At 41.3% G+C, this 14,217-nt stretch overlaps 1 protein-coding gene across 2 annotated transcripts; it reads left to right on the forward strand.

Moving 5' to 3' along the window:
- The first annotated feature begins 584 nt into the window (after positions 1-584).
- ccdc22 (coiled-coil domain containing 22) lies at positions 585-14,196 on the forward strand. Of its 2 annotated transcripts, XM_014471297.2 has the most exons (16): positions 586-952; positions 1,029-1,206; positions 2,139-2,271; positions 3,359-3,465; positions 4,781-4,859; positions 6,054-6,223; positions 7,855-8,070; positions 8,143-8,313; positions 9,726-9,845; positions 9,926-10,042; positions 10,116-10,217; positions 11,547-11,654; positions 11,819-11,914; positions 12,071-12,130; positions 12,226-12,300; positions 13,577-14,196. In XM_014471297.2, exons 1-16 carry the CDS (start codon positions 903-905, stop codon positions 13,688-13,690), a joined length of 1,896 nt encoding a protein of 631 aa, XP_014326783.1. In that variant the 5' UTR covers positions 586-902; the 3' UTR covers positions 13,691-14,196. The 2 variants fall into 2 exon arrangements, with proteins under 2 accessions (XP_023197653.1, XP_014326783.1); XM_023341885.1 differs by having other exon boundaries at positions 585-952; positions 7,855-8,313.
- Positions 14,197-14,217: the final 21 nt, after the last annotated feature.

Here is a 14,217-nt window from a genome sequence, read left to right on the forward strand (position 1 = left end):
CAGAACCGGTCCAGAGAGCAACAATCAGAAAGGATCATTAGGGCTGACCTTCTCTCCGTTCAGTTCTTGCACAGGTCAAAGGTCAGGAAAGGGGCCGCTAACATCTCTTCAGACCCCACACACCCTGGACACAAACTTTTAGGAATTGTACCTTTTGGTCGGTGCTACAGAGACAGAAAGTCTCTTTAATGAACATGGTGAACCTCTTACAGCCTCACCGGTCAGCTACTCTGCTCTGAACCTACATAAACATATTGGAACAACTGTCACAACCTGCCTTGTTTCTATTTGTAATACATAAAATATTTGTACATACTGTTTATTTTGTGATTCATTTTTTATTTAATCTAAAGTTTTCATATTTATATTTAACACCTGGACATTAAACAGAACTGAAATTCCTTGTTTGTGAACTGTGAACACGATCTTAGCCAATAAAGCCGATTCTGATTCCATCAGCTGTCAACGAACACAGCGTCAGGTCACGAGACGCTCTGCTTTGGTGCATGCTGGGATATGTATTTCAACGTTGTGCACGTCTCCTAGATGCCCAGCCGATACAGACTCAGTGAAAACTCCGCTTCCCAGAAAGCCTTTCTGTTTCTGTCGACGATTACTTCCACTCTGAGCATAAACTCCCAGCTCTGAGCTCTGCTAGAGCCGGTTGGACGTGATTGTGGAAGGGTTTTGGACTGATTTAGAGTATTTTGTTTACGTACAGTCTTTTAGCTGAGCTGGTAGGGAAAATGGAGGCGAGGAATGCCGTAGTTGCTAAATAGGAGCTGGTGTGTTGCTAGCAGTCGATGGAAGCTAACCCATGTTAATAAAGCATCTGTCTGCAGTCGGGCTGTTTCGCTAGATTCCTGCCACTCGGTTAGAATATTTCCTGAGAAAGCTCAGCGATGGAGGAAGTTGATAAAATCCTGATTCACGCTCTAAAACAAGTCGGAACGTAAGTGTCTGCATCGTGTTCCTGCAGGCTAGAGTTGTTGACAGCTCTCAGGCTCTGTGTGGTTTGTGTCCCACAGGGAGGTGGGCGAGGACGTCGACAGGCTGAACCAGTTCACCAGTGAGTTGATCGTGGAGGCGGTGGTCAGATGCATCCGGGTGATCGATCCGGCCCTGGGGGAAGGGCTGCCCACCTCCCTGCCTCCGGGCATGTCTGCCCGCTTCAGGGTGGGCATGAGCCTGGCCCAGGCTTGCCAGGTAAGACTCCCCTGATCCGCCCACACATCATATCTTCTGATTATGGTTCCCCAGCAAGTTGTTTCTAGAGGGACAATGTGGATAAATCACACATTGTGACAGATGAGTGTCATTACATGCTAACAGATCAATATTCCACAGTGATATGTCCTGGAAAAGGCTTGAGTTGCCTCTTTCTTTCTTTGAAAAGAACTCCTTCCAGCTGCACAGCAGGTTCTAAAGTATTTTGATGTTGTGTCTTCTGGTCAGTCTCCTCTTGATGCTGGTGTGGTGATGTTGCAGGAAAAAGCCTCTGCATGCTGCAGGCTTTGTTTGAACAGTAAAGTTGCATTACAATACTGCAGAATACGTCAGCATGAACCAAATTGCGAGGAAATCTTGGCCCAATCTTAGTGAAATCCCCTCGGTCAGCACCCCGTTTGTAGGGTCCTGGCCAGCACAGTCTCTCCTCAAGGTTTACATGATCACACGCCTGTCTTCCTGATACGGGCATGTTCAGGTCACAGTGTCTGTAGGTCTGCTAATGCATCTGGAGTCCATATATGAAACCTGTTTTTTGAACTCGGTGTCTCTTTTTCTTGGCCTGTCCTCGTGCACATTGCCAAAAAACTGCTCATGTGGGTTCAGACAATACAATTATTTTATGGAAATATTAGCTGAAATACTAACCTGTTATGTGGATGTCAAACAAATATGTTCACATTGATGCAGAAATAATATAAGACTTTCCTTTGCTTCTGTGTTATACAGTCTATGTCCTGAAGCTACTAGAAACTTCGAACCTCAAATTAGCATTATCCATCTTACATTTAGCACTTTAAAACTACAGAATACAAGTCATGTTACAAAATTCACTAACATTCTCACATCTTGCATATTTTCTTCTTATTGTACAGTATACTGTGCTGACGCTTTTACCCGTGTGTTTCCAGGACGTCGGCTATAAAGGAGAGATTGGCTACCAGACTTTTCTATACAGTAATGAGCCAGAGATTCGCTCGCTGCTCATGTACCTGGTGGAGAAAATGCCCAGGGAGAGCTCTGAGGCCTCGGACCAGCCCACAGGTACAGCTGGACGGCTAACGATTTAAAAAAAAAAGGAAAAGCTGTCATCCTCAAGAAGTCTAATATTACAAAAGTACAGGCCGTGTTGCTTTGCTGTTCTCCTGGCGTGTTAAAGCAAAAGGAAGCTGTGAAATGTGTGAATATTTTTGTTCCTTTTTATTTGAGAAAAAAATATGACAAGTATCGACTACCACTTAGTTACAGTGTGCCGTCGCACTTCACTTTTGACATATTTTATTCCAAAATGAATCCAATCCAGATGTTCCCTTAAAATACAGACCACGCTTCATAACGACAAACTGAGAATGGTTTGTTTGAATATTAATGTTCTGTACATCACCTGTACATAAGGATTCACAGGCTGTGTGCAATATTTTGCCCGTGCTCCCATGGAAACGGTAATGTGCGGACAATTTCTCGTAAGCTTCATAGCGTCGAACTGGCGCATTACATAAGTCAAGACCAATTTAAAACTTCAACAGAGTCCACGGATATTTTTTAGATTCTATTTTTTCCCCAGTTTCAAACTTCTGGCCTTGTCTGGCATGGGGGCGGGGCTTCAGATGAATCAGCCACATTCTGTCTCAAAATACTGCTCAAATTTGTCAGTGTCATATTTTCGTCCACTGAGAACATCCTCATCGAACCGTTTGTGTGATTGGTTTTGAAAAATAACATGCTGCACTGCATGTGTAAACACACGGCACAACAAATCCCTTGAATCTGAACTGTAATTTTGGACCTTGTTTTCTGTCTTTATTTTTTTTTAACAATTATGAGGCCAATTTGGCTCCACAGTTTTGAACCAGAATGGCAAAAGAATGTCACCCCGAATAGAAAACATTAAATGTAAGCATCACACAATGGTGTTAGAAAACATATTCTAATATACGCATTTTATACCAGTCCTTCTTAATATCCGATTATTTCCGATTATAAAATGAATGAGAAAGAATTGAAAGTCATAGCTTTTTGACAGGGAGTAAAAAATAGACAAGTACTACTAGCTTACTCCTCTTTGTTTACCTGACTTTATAAAGGCATGTATTCATAACTCCATCACCACGGTTATTCTCTCTTCCTGCAGGTAAATCGGCTGTCCTCCATAGAGCCATCGCTGCTGCAATCAGCGGCCAGCTGGCTGTTTCCTGGGTGCCTCTAAACTGCAGGTTGCCGTTACACTGTGAAACTCAGGTATGTCAACATGTGAGGGCAGTAACTGATGATGCATCTGCTGCACACAGCTTGACTAATTTACCAAGCACAGGCCATTTCTTCACACTTCCTTTTAAACAGTTTGACGTCCTCATTTTTCAAGTGGTCTTGATCAATAACCAATACCGCTGTGTTAAAAAAGTGACTAATATCGGCCCATACCGATATTACTGCCGATATATTGTGCATCCCTAGTTGTGCTTGGTCTTCAGTCTGGTGACTTTATTCTTACTTAACCTTTTACTTCCTTTGATTTTGTGAGCGCTGTCCTTTCAACATGTATTCATAGCATACATTTTTGTAAATATGTAAACTCCAAGCTGTCTTAATGTCACGCCAACAAGTTTGATGACAACACAGGGGAGCCAGTGAGTCAGAACCCAGGGAGGCAGAGGGTGGTTAGGGTTTGAATAAATAATTTTATTCCCAGCGGGAGCACCACAGGAATAAATAGTTTTGTTCTTTGTTTTTTTTTTTTTAATTGTACAATAAAATGCTTAAAAAAATATAAAAAAGACGCTAAAAACCCCATAAAATAAACCAAATTATCCTCATCCAGGTTGAACTTTTCAACTAAAGGACTCAAAAAGCTGGAATCATGTGGTGCTGTGGTGGCGCAGAGGTTTAGCACAACTTACGTAAGGTGGCCTTAGTCCATTTTAAATGTTGTCTTTGTACATAGTCTGAATGAAACAAAGTTTTTGAATTTTGTATTTAAATTTATTGAGCATTGTAACTTTGTTCAAACAATTTTTTTAAGTGTTTAAAAAAAATGTATTTCCATTTTTTTCTCCGAAGAGTTTTTGCGGCGTTAGTGGCTCGTATTTTTTGCGACAGTAGGCAGACAGGAAGGAGGGTGAGGAGAGGGGGGAAGATATGCAGCAAAGGTCGCCGGGACCGGGAGTCGAACCCGCAACGTCCGCATAAGGCCTCCAAATGTGGGGCTTGCTAAACCCCTGCGCCACCACAGCACGCCCCGAGTGTTTAAAATTTAAAAGGCTTATCTGATACAGTGCAAAAAGCCAACTGGACACTTCAGAGGTCAGTGTATTTTCAGGCATATTGTTTTTTTTGTCTATTAAACCAAAATGAGAAATCGGATAACGAGGCAGGTTGATCCGTCATCCGATTTCTCATTTTGGTTTAATAAACGAAAAACAAACAAAATTTGTCTATTTTTGTTTTTTCATTTTTCACTCCAAAAGAAGAAACTAACTGCCTGAAAGTACACCGATTTTGAGAGCAGGATGAAAACATTCCCATCTTTGCTGAAACCCGTTTCCTTGTGTTTTAGAATAAAGCAGCATCACACAGCTTCCACGTCCGTCCACTCAGCTCCCCACACTGCACTAACGGCCAGAAGTATCTCAAAGGTAGGTCCTCTGCTGCAGACACATGGCTGATTCAGAACAGAGTTTATGTTCAGTTAGCAAAATGCTAAACAATCCTTTCAGTTCTCTTACTATGTGCTCAGTATGAAGCACAAAAACAACCCTCTACACGGTGGAGCCTTGGGCTGCAACGTAATCCATATGGGTTTGAGTTGTACTGAATGATGCAGGTTTTACCACCTCACCTCAAACTCATCATGGTTTCTTCTTCAGTTGCAACTAGATCATGTAAAGTACTTTAAAAATCATTTATCCCTTTTCACATTCCATTTGATTTGGCTTTTATGTCTCTTAAATGTTTCAGATCACTAAAAAATCTGACCAAGTCACTCGTCTAAATCCAAAAACTACTTTTGATGTGATTTGTGAAAAATTGATTGTCCATAAGCCTGATCACTATTTGTGTCACTCTCGGTATCAAGTATTTAACTTTTCTTTGCCGATCTGTTCCGTTTAAGGTGATGCTACTGAAGTTCTGTGGGATTTTAGTCTGGACTTTGTCTAGGCCACTCTAAAACCCTTCATTTTGCTTTTGTTTTTTGTGTTTTTTGAGCCAAGTAGCGGTGCAGTTAGCTGTGCACTTTTGATCATTATTCAGTTGCATAACCTAAGTGTCCTTGAACGCAGAATCACAAGCTGATAGCAAAACATTCTCCTTCAGGATGTTCTGGAGTAGAGCAGAGCTCCATCACATGACCACTACCATGTCCGAATGTCAGCATGGTGCTCTTTTGTGTTAGTTTTACATTAGATGTAATGGGAATCCCCTGCCTTACCATTCATCCTTTAATTTTTAGTCTAGAACTTCTGTCCTTGACTCATTTTCTCTATTATTGGTCATATGTAGAGCTTAGTGTTAGACTGCATTTAATTGGCAAGGAAAGGCAAAAACAGTCTTATGTAACTGTGTACGTTTATTACACTTCTTGATTTAAAAAAAGCTTGGATGTCAAAAAAAAAGATCTAAATGGCCAACACTGAGGTCTGCACCTTACCATAATGGTTGCAAACAAAAATGCTGAGTGAGGAAGTTAGACTATCGAGCATCTGTTTTATTCAGGATAAATCTTGCTGTCAAATTTGACATCTTATGTAGGATAAAGCATTAGGTTAATAAAACTGTTAGTATTTTTCCTAGTTGAATGAAATGAGTGTGCATGTGCGCTGCACTTACAGAGGTGAAGGACTACCAGAGAGACTTCCTCCTTCCTGTCACCGCTCAGCTTCCCAGTCAGACCTCTATGGTGTCGTCCATCTTGGAGCAACACACGGCGGACTTGAGCACTGCTCAGGAGTGGGATACCGAGTGGAAGAGTCAGGGCCTGCTGTCCCGCCTCACGCCACAGGTCAGGGCCGCTCCACGTCAGAAAAGCGTTGCAGTGTTATCAGAGGGGATGAACACTTTTTCCTCTTTTTCCGTCCCGTCGTTGCACGGTTTCCATCTCAGTGTCCAGCATGTGAAAGGACACAATCAGCTGTGTCATGTGTGAGCATCCAGTGAAATTTTCCATTTATTTTACACTTTTCATCAAAATTGATTTAGTCACATGTGGGTTTCCCCAAGAAGGCCTCCTATTTAATGTCTACATGCTCCCACTAGCTCAGGGTTTAGCAAGAGCTAAGATTAGTTACCGTAACTACTCTTATGATAAATGAGATTAGTTACTATACACTGCTCTACATTACAACATCTCCATTCAAGCATTAAGTAGATTGGTCATCGCTGATTTGACCTGTATTCCAATTTTTTATTACTTTCCTTTATTATACTGCAATGTAAGGTAATTATATTTATATAGAACATTTTCAGCAACAAGGCAGTTCAAAGTGCTTTACATGAAGTAGAAGGAAATACAAACAAAACAACAAACCAAAGGAGAGAGCAAAAAGAGAGACAAATGTCGGCATAAAACTAAATGTTGGTTCTCCATGTTTGACTCTATGAAGTAGATGGTGCTAAATGTTGAGCTAAACTCCATAAGTTATAAGCTAGAAGCAATTTCTCTGGAAAAACTAGTGGAACTTGCTCTGCGTGATAATCTAAACAATCTAATATAACAATCTAACTCAATCTAAATAATGAGTACTCCACAATTTCTATAAGTCATCAGATAATACAAAGGAGTAGGTACACCAGGAGTTTCTCTGTGATCTTTTTGATATAACTAATAGTTTTTAGTTGATTGAATCTATAACTAGATGTTCCTGTTCTGTAGATGTTTGTAGATTCTGCGGATACGCAAACAGAGGCTGCATAAAAAAGAGAGAAAAAAAAGCAGGACAAGTCGGATCAGAGTAGGGCGAGAAGTGGGTAGGAAGGAGCAGTAATACTTTGTTTTTTATTCTCTTCTGTTCTCATCATGTAAATCACTTTGAATTGCCTTGGTCCTGAAATGTGCTATACAATAAACTTGCTTAAACAAGCTGGTGGGGAAAAAATGGAGCTGAAACTTTTTCTCTCCAGTTATATCTTGTCTTTCTATTGAGGCTAGGAAAACAGCAGTGTCTTGAGCTTGTCTGTTTTTGCTTGATTACGGAAATGTCATTTATATAAATTCCTTGTCAAAAACTTTAAATACTCCTGACACAGTCTACCATTGACATATCCTCATTCTTAAATCTGTTCTTGGCTTTCTTCCCTCATATTGAACATCTCACGTCATCTAGAGACATTTTGGATTTCACTACATCCAGTCACAGCATCTGTTCTTGTTGATGAAGCCAAAAGGATCACACCACGTTGGTGAAAACATTCAAATATTTCACCCTTCAATGAAGGGAGGTATTGAGCGATTGATTCATTTTGGCTTCAGAAAGGTCATTCCCAAACTCACGTCTTCTTTCAAAGCTTTGAGGGAAACGATAAGAAATTTCAGGCTTTAAATTATGCAGATGAAAAATGTTTGAAAGTCACAGTGAGAATAATACGCGTGTTTGTGTGATGTGTAATTTCGGTGTTTTCCTGCGTGTTGAACAGGAGTACCGCTCCAGGAAGCTGACCCGCCTGCGTAAACGCATTGAAGAGCAGCTGCGCTCTGCCGCCGCGCCGTCTCCCGAAAGTGTCTTCGGCGTTCCCCGCTCCACCTCTGAGCTGTCTGACCTCTTGCACACCTTCAGAGGCTCCACCCCTTCTGACCTCATCCTTACCAAGGGCAGCCATTTCACACACACTCAGAAGTTTACCTTCACACAGGTGAGCGCCTCCGGACGAGTAGACGGAGCTCTGCAGAACGGGTTCGGCGCTAACTGTGCGTTGCTCCCGCAGGAGGCTGCCGCTGTACCGAGCCCAGTCCACACCGGACGGCAGTCGGAGGGTGATGCTCAGCTCCGCCAGCAGGAGGAGCTGGCTGCCCTGCAGCAGCAGTTTCATCAGCTCTGCAGTGACGTCGACCTGATGGTGGCAGACATGAAGCACATGAGTGTCACTAATGCTCAGGTATTCCACACAGCCTTTAGATGTCCTTCTTCCTCACCAGTGTCACTGTGGGTCATGTGACCATGTTGGTATAAGATACTCGACCTGTGCAGGCGCAAGAATAATCATTCAGTGCTTTACGCATTCCCTCTAGCGGTCAGCAGAGATGGAATTAGCCTAATTTATAGGAAATAATTGTATTTTATTCTGAAACTTGGTGCTGTAAATGTAACTGTTTGAGTATCAATAAATATTTGCGAAGGGAAAAAAAAGAAGAAGAAATAGAACTAGAGCTTTAGGCCTAACACCTCTGGGTGCACCCAATCAGTTTTCTGGCCAATCACCAATCTTTAAAAATCTGATGCCAGCTTTGGCCAGTAGAGATTTCTTTTTTCTCAGAAAAAAAGTTGTTAAATATAGCAAGAAAGTCACTAAGTTGGCAACGGTGGGGTGACTATTGGTAATCACACATTCAGACTAGACTTGGTCTGTCACTCAAACCTCAGTCACAAGGGGACAGAGGCTGATTTTCAGACTTGCACTAAAGTAGATAAGATTGGTAATATGATTGGTTTCTCATGTGAGGATCAGCTGATCTCCCAAAGTGAAGGAAATCAGGGCAAATTTATTTGCTGCAACCGGTTAATCGCTGCAACTTCAATATGTTACAGCCCAAGTAATCTAGCAGAAGAATTTAAGTTAGTTGTAATGATAATGAAGGGAAATGAAAGAGGGGCCAAGTATTGAACACATGAAAATAATGGGCAAAAAGGCTTAGAAAACCAAAAAACCAGCTGAAATCTACCACTATTTAAAAAGTAAAAACCTTAATAAATAAAACCTCAAATATGATAGAATCATGGCAACACCAACCAAGTATGTTTCTGATGAGGGAATACCATCAGAACACGATATAAGGCCCAAAAAAGTCAACTTTACTTTATTTTGGTTTCATAGAAATAAAGTAAAACTGCTAGATTAGCCCAGTCGGTCACCTGACATGTTCCCAGTTGAAAATCCTTTGAAAGAACTGAAAATCTGACGTCCATAGAAAGGACTTTTAAAATTTAGATAGTTTGTGTTAAGATCAGAGCGTTGTTTGGTGTAGAATCTACTGACCTCGGCGTGGCTGTCCTGGGTTCAATTCCCAGCCTTTTGAGAACTTAAAGTGTTAAAACATCTTTAACAATAAAAATGAGTTCAAATGAACACATGAAAAATACATGTGAATTGTTACTTCATACAGCATGTGTCTTTTTTTTTTTTATCCAAAGAATGCAGTACATTCCTCTGTCTTCAGTTTTTATACCACTTTATGTCATGTGCGGATTAGTTTGCTTTGATCCCTTTGTTATCCGGGATAACTGGTGTAAACGTCATATCTTTAAAAATATTAGAAACATATTGACTTAAAAAAGCTGCTTTGCTGGTAGGTATTTGATGAACTGAAGCAGAGGGAGATGGAAAATACTAAAAATGAGGAGAAGACGCAGGTAAAGAAGAAAACTATTGATCTGTTGCCAGACGCAGACAACAACCTGCAGAAGCTTCAGGTAAGAAAGGATCTTGTGGAAACTCTTAGCCAGCCTCAGAGAAGCTCTTTTTCACTCCCCTGTTTCTGCTCGGCCATCAGTCCCAGGTGGAGGCCAGTGCCAACCGGGTGGTAAATCTGGCATCTCAGTGGGAAAAACATCGCGCTCCGCTCATTGAAGAACATCGCAGACTAAAAGAAATCTGCAGCACCAAGGATGTGAGTGGTGGAGTAGATATAACCTCTGCTCAGCCAGTTCTGGTGGCGCTGATGTTGCCTCTGCTTTCCACAGCTCGAGTCTTCCACAAAGCTTTCAGAGATCAAGTCTCTGCACGACAAAATCCGTGCGGCCACAGCGGAGGCGAAGAAGAAAGAAGAGTCGTACAAGCAGCTGGTATGTCTGCTAATTCTGCCTCATCAGTGGCTTTCTTGTTATGACTGTGTGATGAATGCATTCCTGTTTGTGAGACTAGAGAAGAGTTGCAGCTAGGGATATCTAGCGATATTAAAACTTGGGCCAATAACCATTTTATATTGTTTACAGTTACGTGCTGCATCACCATCACCGTTACTAGACCAAACAAATATCACATAAGCAACCACCTCCAGAAACAAAGAGCAACAAGATGGAAAGAAACACCAGTGATCAGTATCAGATCAGCTCTTTAAAATCAGACCGATATGTTAAAAGCTGACTAATGTCTGCCGATACCGATATTGGTTCCAATATATCACGCATCCCTAGTTGCAGCTGCACCACAGTGCTGTATGTCTCATGACTAATTCTGGATTTTGGGTTTCTTCTCACTTATCTTTAGTCAGAAATAGTATTCTTGAAACAAAGCATTTTCACACGCAACACCTTCAGTAATTGCATGTGCTTCTTTTTTTTTATTCTTTTGCACAAGCAAAATTTTTATTTGATTTTGTGATGACAATAAATCAAGCAATCTTTTAGACCTTTAGTGGTGTGAAGTGGCTTAGACCAGCTGTAGGCAGTGGACATATTGTAGATGTGGAGTGTTAGAGATTTTTTGGTATTATCATTTTATTCTTACTTTAGTTCACATTCAGCCTATAGATCATTGTGATTTTCTGTTTAAAGTGTTCTCTTCCTTATGTGTGTATGGAGGTCACTACTGTCTGTTCAACTTTACGAGAAATAGTTAACACTGAGTTTCTCAGACCTTAAATCCTTTTGCAAGAACACCTCCTAATTTAGTAACTACCTGTGAACAGTCGTATTTTGTTTTGTTGACAGTATTAACCGAGATTTGAACCGGGCTCAGACCTTTGATCAGATATCACATCTGGAACTGGGTTGTTAGTTGTTTGGGTTAGAAGCTTTACGACCTCTGTTGTTTTTTCTGACTGCCCCCTTGCCTGTTCTTCTTTGACAATAAAAACAGGAGCTCATGTGAAAGCCGATCAGAACGCTCTGTGAATTGCTCGGAGGAGCAGTAACAGAGGCTTCTCCTTTTGCAAAAGCTCCACGTAAAATTCATATACGTTGTCTGTGGTTCTTTCTTTTATTTAGGTTCGAAAGGAAAATACCTATCATGGAGCTTTAAGTCAAATGTGACGTGTGGCACTGTTGGCCCGACTGATGCTGAAACGACCCCTTAGAAGTTTATTTATTCATGTGTTTTTTTTATGTTTGACCAGATTGGTTTCAAACTGGGTGTACTTGAGTCAGCCTTGTCCCTCTTCTCTACCTCTGAAGGTGACTGAATTGGAAAGCCTTCCCCAGGACGTGTCTCGATCAGCGTACACTCAGAGGATTTTAGAGATTGTTGGCAATATCAAAAAACAGAAGGAGGAAATTACTAAGGTGAGATTTGAAGAAGTTGGTGAAGAGCACAAGCTAATTCACAGATTTCTAGGATTCCTGGAGTTGGTCACATTACGTTGAGGAGAAATAATTTGGACTCTGTGTGGACTCTGTTGTGCCACCGTTGCTTTTTCTCTCACCAACTTCTCGTGGGATCTCCTCAGATCCTGTCAGACACCAAGGAGCTGCAGAAGGAGATCAACAGCCTCACTGGGAAACTGGACCGGACGTTTGCTGTGACTGACGAGCTGGTCTTTAAGGTAGCAGGCTCGTCTCTCACTTCTCATAGACACTTTGCAAAAATCTTCAATCACACTATCTTTTTTTTTTTTTTCATGGAGCTGCTTCCAGGAATCGATAATGTATCTCTTTCTTGTTTCATTTAGAATAAATCCCTTTGCTGTTGTTCTGTTTAGGATGCCAAGAAAGATGAGTCTGTCCGCAAATCCTACAAGTACCTGGCTGCCTTACATGAGGTGCGTCACTGTGTCCGAGACCCTGATCTTTCTGTCGTCTGTGCTGGTTCATGTCAGGAAACGGTCTCCTGTTATGTCTCTGTCATTCACTACAGAACTGTAACCAGCTGATCCAAACCATTGAGGACACGGGAACAATTCTGAGAGAGATTCGAGATCTGGAGGAACAAGTAGGCCTCAGCAGACTTACCTCATGTTCCTTTTTTTGTGCTGAAGCAGTCAACTGCATCTGCCTGCCCACAACGTCGCTTTCTTTCTCCCTTACTCAAATGATCTTCTGCTAAAGTTCATTAAATGTCTTGAAATATAGTAACGTCCTTAAACAAAGTTTGGAAAAGTCTGAGTAAAATGTGTACACCAACCGACCCCTAGTCATTTTTGGTGCCGCTGCCGTGTGGAGCCACTCTTATCCACCAATTTAGTATATTTTTACAAACCAGCCTCTGCCGTTCGCGCTCTGTTGTGAGAGACGGCTAACTGACAGACCCACCCACCAGGCCACATCTGCACTACAGATGCACCAATTCAATTTCACTATCTGTATCGGCCCCCATATTGAAAACAGTTCTAGATAGGGCACCAATCCAGATAATATTTAGAACGACTAATTTCACTTTCTCAACCGTTTGAAAAAAGGTTTGTTGGAGTTTATTTGTACATGTTTGACCAAGGTAGTCAAACTATTGTTTTTTTCAGTTTCTTTATTATTTATTTTACACTGTTCTACTCGTAATTGCACTGACTGAACAAAGTTTTTGTGAAGCTCTTGGTGTTTGTAAGTGTGCTGTACTGGTGCAGAGTTATCAAATAAATGTGTAATTCAGTGCATTTAATTCTTTGTTTAAAAGAAATAAACGTTTTAAGTTGATTTAGCTTTAGTTTTTCTGTAATGCACAGGTGTCAAACTCCAGACCTCGAGGGCCGCTGTCCTGCAGTTTTTAGATGTGCCACAGGTACAAAACGCTGGAATGAAATGGTTTAATGACCTCCTCCATGTGTAGATATGTGTTCCAGAGCCTTGCTAATGACCTAATTGTTCTATTCAGGTGGTTCAGCAGAGCCACATCTAAAAGTTGCAGGACTGTGGCCCTTGAGGACTGGAGTTTGACACCCCTGCTGTAATGGATCAGTATCACCACTCACTAAACCTCACATGTATTGGTTATTGGAAGTGAAAAAACTAGATCGATACATCCTTAAGTCACTAATTTAGCGACTTTATTGTTATATCTCATGCCTTTTCAAACCCCTCGAGCTACTTTTTTTTTTTTTAAAACGTCAACAAATCTGCCAAACTTTTTGTGTTTTTTGAGACTGACATTATTTTTGCTGTATATCCAAATTCAAGCATACAAAACCTTTAGCGGCAGCTTTTGCCATTTTATCGGGTGAATAGAAATTCTTTTCTCTGTGACTGATGTATTGGTGTCTGACCGTTGTCTGCAGATTGAGACGGAAAACTGTAACAAAACCGTGACCAACCTGGAGAGGATCATGGACGACTACAAAGCGATCCGACAGGAGAACTCTGCACTGGCCGCCAAAGTCAGAGAGGGCTGAGAGGAGGCTCTGCTCCGCCGATGCCAACAGCCGGTGGTGTAAAGCAGTCTGAGCAGGACAGGAGCAGCTCTTCAGGTAGATGCTGTAGAGACTGAGGTTCGCTAACATGGAGACCGGCTGGTTTTTGTACCGTCGAAAAACCAGTAACGCTAATGCACATCATGAATGAATGGAGAGATGGATTTTGTCTCGTTCGTCTCAAACTGAATCTACAGCGGAGCTCTGATGGTCCATCCACTGGTTTGATTGTTTTGTGAAATGGGACTCTGGGCACAGCATACGGCGGCTTCATGATCTGTTTGCAGAGGCTCTTCTTTAGTGTCAAATTGTTTGATACATGAATTGATGTTTGATTTTCAGACGTTATGTGTTCTTTCTTGATCATATTTGAGCATAAAATGTTGAACAAATGGAATTTGAATGTAGTTAAATGGAAATGTTTTCTAGATTCATCAGCAGAGTATTGTATACATGGTACCAGCTTAAATAAAGATGCCTTACAGATCCATGGACTTACTTTTTTTTAA

Source organism: Xiphophorus maculatus, chromosome 1, assembly GCF_002775205.1.
Source record: "Xiphophorus maculatus strain JP 163 A chromosome 1, X_maculatus-5.0-male, whole genome shotgun sequence".
NCBI classification, from domain to species: Eukaryota; Metazoa; Chordata; class Actinopteri; order Cyprinodontiformes; family Poeciliidae; genus Xiphophorus; species Xiphophorus maculatus.

Coding starts and splice junctions, on each gene's coding strand:
- ccdc22 (XM_023341885.1), top strand. CDS start 903: ATGGAGGAAGTTGATAAAATCCTGATTCACGCTCTAAAACAAGTCGGA. Junction 2,272..3,358: donor GGCCTCGGACCAGCCCACAG/GTACAGCTGGAC, acceptor CTCTTCCTGCAG/GTAAATCGGCTGTCCTCCAT. Junction 11,915..12,070: donor CTGACGAGCTGGTCTTTAAG/GTAGCAGGCTCG, acceptor TGTTCTGTTTAG/GATGCCAAGAAAGATGAGTC.